Consider the following 13,461-nt stretch of genomic DNA (forward strand, 5'->3'; position numbering starts at 1 on the left):
CTATTAGTTTTTAAGCTACTAGCCCAGCTGTGCTAAACTGAGGACATTTTAGGTCATTATTCTTACAACCTTGCCCTCCATGCCAAAGATCTGTGCAGTCAATGGAGTGTACCACCCATGTATGCCTTGCCATTTCACATAGTCGGAGGTCATGGGAGAGAGTCGCCAAGGAATAGAACCGTGACTAATACAGTAAATGTGGCATAAAGAGGCCTCTTCCCTTTGCTATACATTGGAATTGAGAGCCTCTTGAGGCAGCCTTACAGAATACTGCAAGCCAAAATCAAATTTTTTTTTGGACTGGTAAGTAAAAAAAAAAATCTTCTCCCTCCCCATCATCTTACTAAGGGCAGACAGAGTCTGCTTGGGCTGATAGATGTTTGCTGACCATTTTGCAATTCATAAAGGTGTTTATTAAAGTTATTTGTATTATGGTCGTGCTGAGGCGCTCCGGTCACGGACCAGGACTCCATTGTGCTAGGTGCCCTATTAACACAGAACAAAGAGCGACTCCCTGCCCCAAGGAGCGTATGCTCTGTCCCTGCACTGTTCTCAGCTGTCCTGCAGCATGGAGGATGAGCCCCTAAGGGACTTGTTTCTTGGACAGTCGCTGTCGATCTCCCACTTTTATTATCATACCTATTTTGTTCGCCATTATACTGAAGATTGTGGAAAACGGGATACCGAAGTTGATCCCCCATCATGTTACATTTCTTCCACTGCAATTCTGCTTGTGTCCCTTGTCTGGGTTGCCATCCTCCCCAGCCGGCTAACAGCTGGAAGGGTGTGAATGCCACTTAGAGGGACAAAATTCTTTCCTCCTCTTGCCCCAGCAGTGGCCAGCACCAGCAAATGCATTTGCTTGTAACTCAGACACTATAGCATTTTAAATTATGTCTCCCCCTAGTGGTCAAATGACCTGGGCATGAGAGTGGAATCAATTTTGACCCTTTGGCAACCCTGTAGATCAGCAGGAAGGCTCCATTGAGAAGGTGAGAGGAGCATGTGGGCAGGAGCATACAGTGGGCATGGAGGGGAGACAGCCATTTCACACTGGATGCAGGAAACTGAGTGCAGAAACTGCCTAGCCTGCCTAGGAGGGGCTGCCTGCCTGCCTGCCTTAAAACCTACCCTCCAACCTCACAGTATTTAAGTTAAATATTGAAGGAAAGCTGGTATATTATGTATATTATGGCAAATCCATCTTTAAAGTATTAGATCTCTTTCCCCACAGGCTGCAGAGTCCAGTTTTCATGGAGAAATGCTAGCCATAGAAAATACAGGGGGAAGAGCAATACAGTAAATGTGGCCCATCACAAGGGACACGCTTGAAGCTGGACCATTTTCTACAGGCCATCAGAGTCGTCTTTAGGAAGTTTAATACAGGGAGAGCTGGGGCTACTTGGGCTGGGAAACGACAAATGGTTGTACACCTAATTAGGAGACTGTTGGTTGAAAATAGAGCAGATGGTATTGAACTGATAAGATGTAAACAGCAGTAATAATTAGCACTAAGAGGGCTTTTAATTCGTAACTCATTCTCACAGCCCTCAAGCCCATTTGACAGAAGGGGAAGGTGAGGCAGGGTAAGTAAGTGTCTTGTTCAAAGTCACAGGAGGACACTGGAGACAGGCATTTTTGAGAGAAAGAGAGAGAGAGAGAGAGAGAGAGAGACTGATCTTAGATGGCCAGGATCAATCCAGTCCTCTGACTAGTCATTTTCTCCAACGTATTCGCCTAATAACTGTATTATTTAATTCAGGAGGGGTATTTAGTTGCTGATGTGTGCATGAGAAATTGAACCCAGGGTATTTGTGAATTGCTCGATGCACTGGATTGAAACAGCTTGGAGGTATTGCACTGGGGGGCAAACCTCTTCCCTGCCTTTGTATAGTATGTAGCACAGCTTGGGATGTGCATGTTTATTTATAGACTAGCACTGCCATGAGACATGTCTCTAGGCTGTTGAATGTGGTTACAATGTGGGGTATTATTAAGGGGAGTTTTCTTTGCAGGGGTTAGGGAACGGATGGGATATTGCTCTGGGAGGGGTTAATGCAATTCCAATACCTTTTTCCATCCCATACTACCTTCAGTTCCTGGGATGTCCATTGAAGGGCGGGGCTTGTTGGTACTCCACAGCAGAGGGTAATGTTAAAATGTGTGGGACTGAAATGGCAAAGGGGGACTCTGACTAATGAATGGAGGAATGTTTCAGTGACAAGCCTGCCGACGGACCATGGACACGTTCCAGGATGTGTTCCAGAAGGTGGAGAAGATTGGGGAAGGCACCTACGGTGTGGTGTACAAGGCAAGGAACAAACGGACAGGCCAGCTGGTGGCTCTGAAGAAGATCCGTCTGGATTCGTGAGTGTCTGAAATCCACACTCCCAACCAGGGTCCAGCTTACACTTTCCACCCTGAAGCCAGACCTCTAGGGTCATGCCAACGCTAGGGTTTGTGTCAAGGTTCCTCCCCTACTCTGAACTCTAGGGTACAGATGTGGGGACCTGCATGAAAAACCTCCTAAGCTTATCTTTACCAGCTTAGGTCAAAAACTTCCCCAAGGTACAAAATATTCCCCCCGTTGTCCTTGGACTGGCCGCTACCACCACCAAACTAATACTGGTTACTGGGGAAGAGCTGTTTGGACGCGTCCTTCCCCCCAAAATACTTCCCAAAACCTTGCACCCCACTTCCTGGACAAGGTTTGGTAAAAAGCCTCACCAATTTGCCTAGGTGACTACAGACCCAGACCCTTGGATCTTAAGAACAATGAACAATCCTCCCAACACTTGCACCCCCCCTTTCCTGGGAAATGTTGGATAAAAAGCCTCACCAATGTGCATAGGTGACCACAGACCCAAACCCTTGGATCTGAGAACAATGAAAAAGCATTCAGTTTTTTACAAGAAGACTTTTAATAAAAAATAGAAGTAAATAGAAATAAAGAAATCCCCCCTGTAAAATCAGGATGGTAGATATCTTACAGGGTAATTAGATTCAAAAACATAGAGAACCCCTCTAGGCAAAACCTTAAGTTACAAAAAAGATACACAGACAGAAATACAGGTTTCAGAGTAACAGCCGTGTTAGTCTGTATTCGCAAAAAGAAAAGGAGTACTTGTGGCACCTTAGAGACTAACCAATTTATTTGAGCATGAGCTTTATTATAGTTATTCTATTCAGCACAATTCTTTCTCAGCCATTTAAAGAAATCATAATCTAACGCATACCTAGCTAGATTACTTACTAAAAGTTCTAAGACTCCATTCCTGGTCTATCCCTGGCAAAGACGACTACAGACAGACACAGACCCTTTGTTTCTCTCCCTCCTCCCAGCTTTTGAAAGTATCTTGTCTCCTCATTGGTCATTTTGGTCAGGTGCCAGCGAGGTTACCTTTAGCTTCTTAACCCTTTACAGGTGAGAGGAGCTTTCCCCTGGCCAGGAGGGATTTCAAAGGGGTTTACCCTTCCCTTTATATTTATGACAGTTTGTAACCTTGTCTGATATGTTTTCCCAACACAGCTACTGTTGTAACATGGTTAGGCAACCCAAATCACAGCAGTAAGAAGCCACGATAGTGCCCTGCTGGGCCTGTCTATAGCACAGTTTAGACCTCTTAGGATAAAAACCCGGTCTGTAAGGGAGCAGCAAACAGTGCTCTCTCCAGTCAAGCTTGAAATCGTTATCAAGCACAGCTGTGCCCAAACCATACTCGAGACCCATAATCTAGCCAGGCCTGTTTGTGCTTCACTGTAGACAAGGCCTAACCTTCTTAACTGCACACAATCCTCACGCCTCATTCAAACTCACTGATCAGCATGACAAACTAAAAGCTCCCTGACAGGAATGGGAAACATGCGTCTGTCTGAGAACAAAAAGAAATGGAGTACTTGTGGCACCTTAGAGACTAACCAATTTATTAGAGCATGAGCTTTCGTGAGCTACAGCTCACTTCATCAGATGCATACTGTGGAAACTGCAGCAGATGTGTATATATAAAGTCTGCTGCAGTTTCCACAGTATGCATCTGATGAAGTGAGCTGTAGCTCACGAAAGCTCATGCTCTAATAAATTGGTTAGTCTCTAAGGTGCCACAAGTACTCCATTTCTTTTTGCGAATACAGACTAACACGGCTGTTACTCTGAAACCTGTCTGAGAACAAATATTCTAAGCTCAGTTTCTGTGGCACAGAAACTGGCCTGCTTTACACTCCTCGTCATAACATTCCCCTCTGCGTGCTCCTTCCCAAGCTGGTTTTAAAGCCGTTCTCTCCCTAGCATGGACAGCCTCAAACCAGGGCCAACACTTGTTAGAACTTGGCTAGGTTGACTTTGCGCATGCCAATGGGACAACCAGGGCTTGGGGCTCTCCCTCAGCCGTATAAAGAAAGGCCAGATTTTCAGGAGCACGCCTCACCCACGATGACATGTATGACTGAGCTCTTTTGAAAAGCTGGCCTCAGTTATGTGTGCTGAGCACTTGAAAATCTGATCCTGAGCTCTCCTGAAAATCTCGGCCTAAGTTGTCTAGATATATATGGAGAGGGTCCTAGATCGAGAAACCTTATATTTTCTGTCCTAAGCCCCTGTGGGTATCCACCAAAAAGAAATGTCGGAAAGGAAGATGTCCTTGAGCCATATGACCAGCTGAATTGGCATTTACCTGCTAATGTCACCCAGGAAATAATGGGATTGCAATAAAGTCTGTTTTCCCCACAGGGAGACAGAAGGGGTTCCAAGTACAGCAATCCGAGAAATCTCTCTGCTCAAAGAACTTAAGCATCCAAACATTGTGAGGTAAGAGAAGCACTCAGTCTGGCCATGGACTTGGGGCAGTCAGGTCATTGCAATATGACTCATTCACAACTGATCAAGTGCAGTTGAGTCAAGCTGAGGAGCATAAAGATGTAAACAAACGTCTCCCAGCTTTGTGCGTACCAAGTAAAAGGGTTGTTGATAAAAAGGCAACGGACAAGGCATTTCCCAGTCAGTCACTTATAAAAAAATGGTTTTCTGCTTGCTCTCCGCCATAAACACTCACTTAGCTATTTTTCAAACAGTAAGTGCCGATCAAAGTCCCTGAGTGTTATACAGTCATTACCCTGACACAGGACAACGGAAAAGGCCACAGTTCCGGTTGATGGATTGTATTTTTAGACACAGAAGCACATTAAGAAGTGTCTGGACCTTAAAAATCAGATGAACAATCGCAGTGAAGAGTGTGAATTAGCGTTCAAAGTGGAGCACGTTTACAAGTCCGTAGTTTTTTCCTTCTGCGGTTGCATTAGTGCTGTAGAGAACTTAACAGCCTTTTTCTCCACTGGGCATCTTAAACGTTTTTTCCCCCTGGAAATTTCCTTAGTGTTTTGTTTTTTTTAAAACGTGGTCACCTTGCTGAGCTAATGGAGAAGACGATTGTGGCTGCGAGACTTGGGTGGAAAAATTCAAATGCAGGAAACATGATGTAAAAATATGTCTGGGTGTTGACAATCAGACACCAAACAAACAGAAGTGGAGATAGATGGCTAAGGGAACCAAATGTCATGCTTTGGCTATGAAAGACACCAGGGTGTCTTACAGCAGGGTTCCAACTCTCGGCGGGTTGGTTAACTTCGCCCCTTTCCTCAGCATTAGCCAAGCTTTCCTGGCCAAGGCTTACTCCTTTCTGAAAGACCTTCGCAAGTGAGATTTCCTCTCCCCTCCTTAAAATCCAGGCCAGAGCTGCCGCTCAGGAGTTGCTATTTTGGAGAGCAGCAGCAGCAGAGGGCTGCAGGTGACAGTTACCCTTAACGAGATTCGAAGTACAGTTACACATTCACGAAAGAGCCACGGCCAGCCCGGGTCAGCAGACTCAGGCTCACGGGGGCTATAAATCTGCAGTGTAGACGTCCGTGCTCAGGCCTGGAGAACCCACGAGGGGGCGAGGGTCTCAGAGCCAAGGCTGCACATCTACACTGCAGTTTTACGGAGCTGCAACCCGAGCACTGGAAGCCCAAGTCAGTTGACCCAGGTTCCAAGACTCGGTGCTGTGGGATTTGTATTGCCGTGTCGACGTACCAATAGATTCCAAGGCCAGAAGGGACCGTTGTGATCATCTCGTCTGACCTCCTGTCCAGCACAGGCCGGAGAACTGCCCCACAATAATTCCGAGAGCCGAGCTCCCATCTGGATTTAAAAATGGTCAGTGATGGAGAATCCACCACGACCCACCTAATGTGTATTGGCTACATTTTTGCTTTCATCAGGCTGTCCTTGTTCTTTTCAGGAATGTCCATTCACATGCAGGCTGGTTTGCCCCCCGCCCCCCAAACTCTTCCCTCCAGTCTTACCAGACACAACGGGCCAGCTCCTCAACTGGCATAGCTCTGCCTTTCAATGGAGCTATGCCAAGTTACACAAATTGGAGAGCTGGCCCTATTGTCCCATTTACAAACTAGCTGCTGCTAATATAATGTAGAGAAGTTAGATAATAGCTAATAAGGCACGAGGCATTTCAAATAAATCCTATTCCATTCAGCTGCTGAGGAAAAGAAGCTAGCAGAGGGATTGCTAGAAGAGAACCCTATATATATTACGCACTGTCCTGTTCTACCGCTTCTTTCGTTACAGAAATAAGTATCGGTTTGGAGCACTGCTGTATAAAGCTGGTCGGGACTGTTTTTAATAAGACAGGTTGTGGTTGTGTTTTGTTCTTAGGCTTCTAGATGTTGTGCACAGTCAGAAGAAGCTGTATCTGGTGTTTGAGTATCTGAATCAGGACTTGAAAAAGTACATGGACTCGTCTCGGACAGGGGAGCTCCCGTTAAGTTTGGTAAAGGTACAAAGTTTAGAGAAGTAAGAGTGCCACCTTGGCAAAATACCTAGAGGCGGTTAAGGCCGTGTTTATACCTGCTGCCCTCTGCTGGATGGACCCAGAACTGCTCAGCTGTGTGTTAGACTTTATAGCCATAGCGGAAATTGTTGGTAAGCTGCTATAGTAATTAACTGACTCCCACGGAAAGCAGTGGGAGCTGTGAGAGCTCAGCACCTCTGCAAGTCAGGCCCAAGGTGCTGTTTGATCGGAACAATTCTAGACAGTATTGTCTGGTTCGTTAATTTCCTAGCCATTTCCAGACTTCTCAGCTTGGTGGATCAACAACAAAACAAAGTGAAGTTGGGGGAGACAGTCCAGGGAGCTACTGCTAATTATTTTTATAATGAGCAACACGCTGCTGGCAGTATCAGTGTCAGCACACCGTGGATTTGACTCCTTCCCTCCCCGAGACAGCAGGGACAGGAACATTTCAGTGTCTTGCTGGGTTGTGGTCAGAACCTCTGTCGTGGGCTTGGATGGAGCTGGAGTGACAGTATCTGGGCTGTGGGGGAGAAGTTAAGAACATAAGAATGGCCCTGCTGGGTCAGATCAAAGGTCCATCTAGCCCAGTATCCTGTCTTCCGACAGTGGCCGATGCCAGGTGCCCCAGAGGGGAATGAACAGAGCAGGTCATCATCAAGTGATCCATCCCCTGTCGCTCATTCCCTGCTTCTGGCAAACAGAGGCGAGGGACATCATTCCTGCCCATCCTGGCTAACAGCCATTGATGGACCTCCATGAATTTATCTAGTTCTTTTTTGAAGTTATTTTGCAACTGTGAAATATTTTCCGTACAGACGTTGGACACTTCCTTAATGAAGATCTACCGTATTTCAAAGGTTGTAATTTAAACAAGCCCAGTTTTCCACATTGTCTCATTGCATGGATGTCTGAAATCTCTCCTTTTAGAGCTATCTGTTCCAGCTGCTGCAGGGTGTGAATTTCTGTCACTCGCACAGAGTCATTCATAGAGACTTAAAGCCTCAGAATTTGCTTATCAACGAAGTGGGAGCCATCAAACTGGCAGATTTTGGTCTGGCTAGAGCCTTCGGGGTTCCACTGCGGACTTACACTCACGAGGTAATGGCTGTGTCCCATGTGATCTAAGGTGCCTTCACCTGGGTATTTTAGTGCCACTCTCTCTCTCTGGTTTATCTAATCTGAATTATTTGACTCCTATGAAAAATAATGTAATCTATGAATTTCTAATACGCCCATCACTGTAAAATCTGTGTATCGTTCACTACAGTGGCCTGCCCTGTTGATTACATGACACTTCCTGTGTGGTTGGAAAGGGCATAGATGGATGTTGTACATAAAGAATCTTTCCAAGCTGAACACAGCAGGAACTGTCCCTTGCTAAGAGCAGAGAACTGTGTGTACCTGCCAAGTGAAACTAGACTAAAGAAGGAGTAGTCAATAGGTGCATCGTGGTCCAAATCTGGACCACCAGACGCTTTTGAACAGACCCCAACATCTTATTTACTTTTTTTTTTTTTTTTTTTTTTTAATTTTCTGGTCTTGAGTCTGGACCTCGACAAAAAATAATTGTCTCCCCCTGGACTAATGCTTTTGTTTTGGTTTCTTGTAGGTGGTAACCTTATGGTACCGGGCCCCCGAAATCTTGCTGGGATGTAAATACTATTCGACTGCAGTGGATGTCTGGAGCATTGGCTGTATCTTTGCAGAAATGGTAGAATAGGTTTAACCACTTTCTAAGCGAATGGTCCCTTCTTTTTAACATCTCAAGCCGGCTCACGCTTACCCATTTCTTACCATGGTCCTGGGCGGCACTGGGAATACACCATGAAAAAGGCAGCTAGGAAGTCAGCAGCTTCTTAATTGTGCATTCAGAGTAAAATTCACTCCCCGCAGGCAGGCCCCAGCACAAGAACTAGCCCCCACTTACAGCCCATTTCTCTCTGTATGCAGGTTTAAATCTTCCAAAAACTGCTCTCTGCAGCAGGGTGGATTTTAACCCACACTGGCCAAAACGGGACGTATGGTCACAAGAGTCCCTTTTGAAGCCCTGTCCTGGCTGCCCCAACAGTTCTGGTAAAACTGGGCATTTGTCCCATTTGCTCTGGCCAGCTGATCATCGCTTGACAATAACAAACGGGACAAACGCCCACTCTTGCCTTTTGCCTAACGGGGTGCAGAGGAACATGCTGGGGGGAGAGCGGCAATGCCAGCCCTGCGTGGGAGGGAGGCCTTGGGAGAGCAGCTTGGGCTGAGCCAGCCCTGTGTGGGTGGGTGGGCAGCAGGGGCTCTTGGGCTGGCCCATGCGGGGGGTAGAGTCGGGCCTTGGGCCGGCCCCACGCAGGTGGGCTCAGGGTGGCCCCAGGCTGGTGGCAGGAGGGCCTCAGGCTGGCCCCGTGCGGTGTCCTGTTTTCCCTTTGGGGAAATATGGTCACCCTACTTTAACCTCAGTGCTTGGATAGGTGCTGCTAAGAGCTGGGTGCAGGAAGAAGACTGCATTACAGAGCTCGTGTCCACCTGCGTCTGAGGTTCTCACGCTGTGGTCTGCGGAGAGCTGGCATTTCACCTCACATGCCAAAAAGTCTGGATTCCTTTAAAAGCAGCTTGGAACAAGGAGAAGACGGACCTAGCTGCCACCACTAGGGGCTGCTGCTACATTAGAGGGGCAGAAGCAGAGGATGCCATCAGGGAACAGAGCCATCAACGGGGAGGGAGCTTGTGCAGCTGGACACAATCTGCAAGGGGATCGGAGAAGGGGAGCAGGCGGTAGAGAAATATGCGGAGGGGAACGCGCATGTGTTTGTACCTATACGAGAGAGACAGGAACAGAGCCCGGGGTGGGGTGGAATGCAGAGGACAAGCAGATGCAATGTTATTTAACTTTCCCAAACACTTACTGTATTCTAGACAGTCACTAAACACTTCCCTAGTGTTACTTTGCCATGGGCGGGATTGCCTTACATGAGACACGAACGTTATTCTTATTAGGGAATAATGTGAAGGAGACTTAATGGCCTGGATCTGGCGCTTTTGTTGTTCCCAGGTGACAAGAAAAGCCCTGTTTCCAGGGGATTCTGAAATTGACCAGCTCTTCCGGATTTTCCGCACCCTGGGCACGCCCACCGAGGCAGCGTGGCCGGGGGTGACCCAGCTTCCCGACTATAAAGGAAACTTTCCCCGGTGGGCGAGAAAAGAGATGAAGGAGATCATTCCGAACTTGGATCGGGATGGGCGAGACTTACTGGCGGTGAGTTCTAGGCAGGCGTTGAGGGGCTCAGCTCTTTCCAGCAGGGCAGAGGGGGAGAATGTGTTCAGCTGAAATGACGAATAGCAGGTCAGGTGGTGTGTGTGTTTTGCCTCACCCCGAACCGTACGCTTCTATTTTGGAGCCATTGGACACAAAGGTTCCCGCATGGGAAGAGGGATTAGTTCTAGTGGGCGGTTACACTATGATCGTAACAGTCTCTTTTGGCCGTAAACGCTATGAATCTTTTCTATTCAGGTTCCTGTAGCACATGCAGCTCTGTGGTATCTGAGCACCTAAAAAGATTCAGAGGGCTGGAGTATTGGGGGGATTGCTGTTTTTCTCTTCTAACGTCCCTCCTATGTCTTGCACACTGAAAAACGTACAAACTTAGGCTGTATGTGTGATGACTGCACACAGAATCTTGTTCTTAACAACAGATTCCCAGCCCCATTCAGCATCAGAGCTAGTGACTTCGGTTGCTAAGTGCTACCCAGGAGCTGTGGTGCAGGATGGGTGTGTATTGATCAGTCTCAATACACACTCATGCTGTAGTGTTTTTTCCCCTTAGTAAATAGGGTAAGAAAATCCTCCAGTCATGGAGCAGCTGTTTAAAACTACCCTTAGTAGAACCCTCTAGGAATCATAAGCTGGTCGAAGGGATTTCACCATTTACAGTGTTCCTTTGCCTGTGATTTTTTGATCCAGGAGGACGGGTTATTGGGCAGTGATTAACGGGGGGGGTCGGAGGAGGACTATGAAGCACAACTGCAGCAGTGTGGCCAGCGTGCTCGTCTGGAACAGACTCCTACCCTGCACGTGCTCGGGGCACAATGGGCCGGCTCTGACCCAACTCAGACAGGCAAGGGCCATGACTGCAGCCCGTAGAGGACATTTTGGGGTGCCCTCCTTTTTCTAAATAATTGGGAAACCATGTGGCTTGGAGGTTGGGCAGCAGTCTAGCAACTAGCAGATCTGGGTTCCGTACCAAGCCCTGCTTCTCTATGACCTTAGGTGAATCACAACGTCTGTGGACCTCAGTTTCCACATCTGGAAAATGGGGATATCAATCTCTAGCTACTCAGCTTGGATATTGCCACACCTGATTAAAGTCAGGAAAGCCCTCTTGGGCCAGCGGATAAAGGCACCATATAATAATTGGTTCTCTTTGGAGGCCAGAGTCTAGCAGAGGGGAAGCGACACTGGCTTGCGCTATTTGAAAGCTTTTGCATTTGGTTCAATTAAACATCCTGCTTTCAAAAAAAAAACCAAAAAACAAAACCCCAAATCCTCTTGGTTTTCTTTTGCAGCAATTGCTACTGTATGACCCCGACAGGCGCATTTCAGCTAAGGCAGCCCTGAACCACCAGTACTTCTTCTGGCAAAGCCCCCGCGACGCCAAAGACCAGCACGTGCTGCAGAAACACTGCAGATGAAAGGATGCAGCGCCTCCTGGCCTCCTGTATTCCTGATGCTGAGCTCTGTGCATCAGTGCATTTTCCCTCTCTGGTGGCTGAGCAAAGAGGCTGGCTGGGGTTGAAATGCCTCTGTATTACAAAGGAAGCTGTTGGGAAGTGTTAGTTCTCATTTAGACAGAGGTGTTTGGATGCTATCAGCCCATTGCTGGGGTTATGTGTTAGGGCCGTTAGAGCCTTCTTGAGGTAGTTGTTACATGTGATAGGGACGGGCCTGAGGGCACCATCCATCAGCCTGCAATACTGACTGGGGGACACTAAATTCTCACAATAGAGAGCAACTTCAGAATCCTTGTTCCCTTGGCTGGGAGCATAGCAAAAGTGATGGTTGGTGCAATGTAGATTGCCTGTCTTTACAGCACCCAGTCCTGGCTGTAGTTCAGATAGCCCATTGCAAAGAGATTTGTCAGCTTCCCTCCCAGCATCAGGCAGTGCTTGACCTAAAGCAGCCGGGAGAGTCTCCTGCAGACAGCCAGGAGTGCCGCTGTTTATTGCTATTAAGAAGAAGAGGGGCTGTTAGTATTAGATAAGTATTTGTATTCAATTGTTTAAGAATTTTAGAGTTTTAATTCCGAGTTAAACAGCAAGTGAAAATATCTTAAGAACCATCTTCATCGTGCGCGAAAGAGAAGCCAAAGGCTCCCATGATGGCAACGTGTGAAGTCACACAGTTCTGGAGAACACGCCCTTTTGCTGGCCAAACAAAAGAAGTTGAGTCACTTGGGTGGCTTTGAAAATATTTTACTGTTTATCTTCCGAGCGATTTAGCACCAGTTTTTGATGCATTTGTGGGACTTCTCTCCTCCAGTAAAGAAAATAAACACTGTTCCTCAGTCTTGGTTGTTTATGTTATAGGCTGCTCAATTGTTCAGCCACCCCCTGGACCAGGGCAGTGATGGAATCTGACATTCTCTCCTGTATGCCAAAACTTCAACCTGTGTCCACAGCACCGGCCTATCCAGCTGGTCCATTTCTTTATTACAGGCCTTCTCTTTTCCCTCTGTCACCTTCTTCATTCAGGGCAGAACGGTCAGATGCTGATGCATCCGATAGTGTTTTGTGGAATAATGGACAGAGAACATAAAGATATCGCCGCTGCAGGGAGAAACGGAGTTTCTTTCAAATAAAAGCTGGTATGAGTCTAAGTTTTATTTTCTGAAATACTCTGAGGACAGATGAGTTACTTTGTTCCATATTTTGTTTTCCAACCTGCCGTAAAAAGGGGGCTGCAGAGACTCTGATAAATGAATTAAACAGCATTACTCTATGGGGATCTATATCCTCTTTCTCCAGCTGTGGAAGGTAACTGCGGTCAAGCAGCAGTGTAACGCTGAACCAGCGGTGTACAAGTTTGTACTCTCCCCCTTTTGCAATATTTCTGATTCATAACAGAAACCCCTACACCTCTTTCAGCATTACTCTAGGGGGAGCTATATCCTCTTTCTCCAGCTGTTGAAGGTAACTGCGGTCAAGTAGCAGTGTAACGCTGAACCATTGGCCTTTTCTTCCCCAGTACCAATCGATCTTGTACTCACAGTGCAGATTTGGAGGCCAGCAGGGATATCTAAACCCTCTCATTCCTATCATTGGATTTTAAAAATCCCAGAGACAAGGTAGGTGAGGTAATATCTTTTATTGGCTCAACAGAAGTTGCCTCACCCATTTTGTCTCTCTAATGTCCTGGGACCCATATAGGTACAACACTGCCAATAAAACAACACATTGGCAGAAGACCTCGTGGAACAGCTGCCTTAGGAGAGCTAGGCTGTCCACATTCAAGGATTACTTTCAGATTTGCTCATTCCTAAGGAATGAGGACCCTGCTGAATCCTCATTCATAGGTGCTGGAACTAGCATCCCCTGGTTTGAAGTGGTTTCCATTATATTCAGGCTTTAGTTTGGT

General features: G+C 47.0%; 1 protein-coding gene across 2 annotated transcripts; it reads left to right on the plus strand.

Moving 5' to 3' along the window:
- Positions 1–2,024: 2,024 nt before the first annotated feature.
- Positions 2,025–12,507, plus strand: CDK3 (cyclin dependent kinase 3). 2 transcript variants are annotated; one of them, XM_077832694.1, is made up of 7 exons: positions 2,025–2,367; positions 4,727–4,804; positions 6,704–6,824; positions 7,770–7,940; positions 8,452–8,553; positions 9,883–10,086; positions 11,394–12,507. In XM_077832694.1, exons 1-7 carry the CDS (start codon positions 2,240–2,242, stop codon positions 11,517–11,519), a joined length of 930 nt encoding a protein of 309 aa, XP_077688820.1. In that variant the 5' UTR covers positions 2,025–2,239; the 3' UTR covers positions 11,520–12,507. The 2 variants fall into 2 exon arrangements, with proteins under 2 accessions (XP_077688820.1, XP_077688821.1); XM_077832695.1 differs by having other exon boundaries at positions 6,704–6,818.
- The last annotated feature ends 954 nt before the right edge of the window (positions 12,508–13,461 follow it).

Source organism: Eretmochelys imbricata, chromosome 14 (genome assembly GCF_965152235.1).
Source record: "Eretmochelys imbricata isolate rEreImb1 chromosome 14, rEreImb1.hap1, whole genome shotgun sequence".
NCBI classification, from domain to species: Eukaryota; Metazoa; Chordata; order Testudines; family Cheloniidae; genus Eretmochelys; species Eretmochelys imbricata.

Coding starts and splice junctions, on each gene's coding strand:
- CDK3 (XM_077832694.1), top strand. CDS start 2,240: ATGGACACGTTCCAGGATGTGTTCCAGAAGGTGGAGAAGATTGGGGAA. Junction 6,825..7,769: donor TCCCGTTAAGTTTGGTAAAG/GTACAAAGTTTA, acceptor CTCTCCTTTTAG/AGCTATCTGTTCCAGCTGCT. Junction 10,087..11,393: donor ATGGGCGAGACTTACTGGCG/GTGAGTTCTAGG, acceptor TTTCTTTTGCAG/CAATTGCTACTGTATGACCC.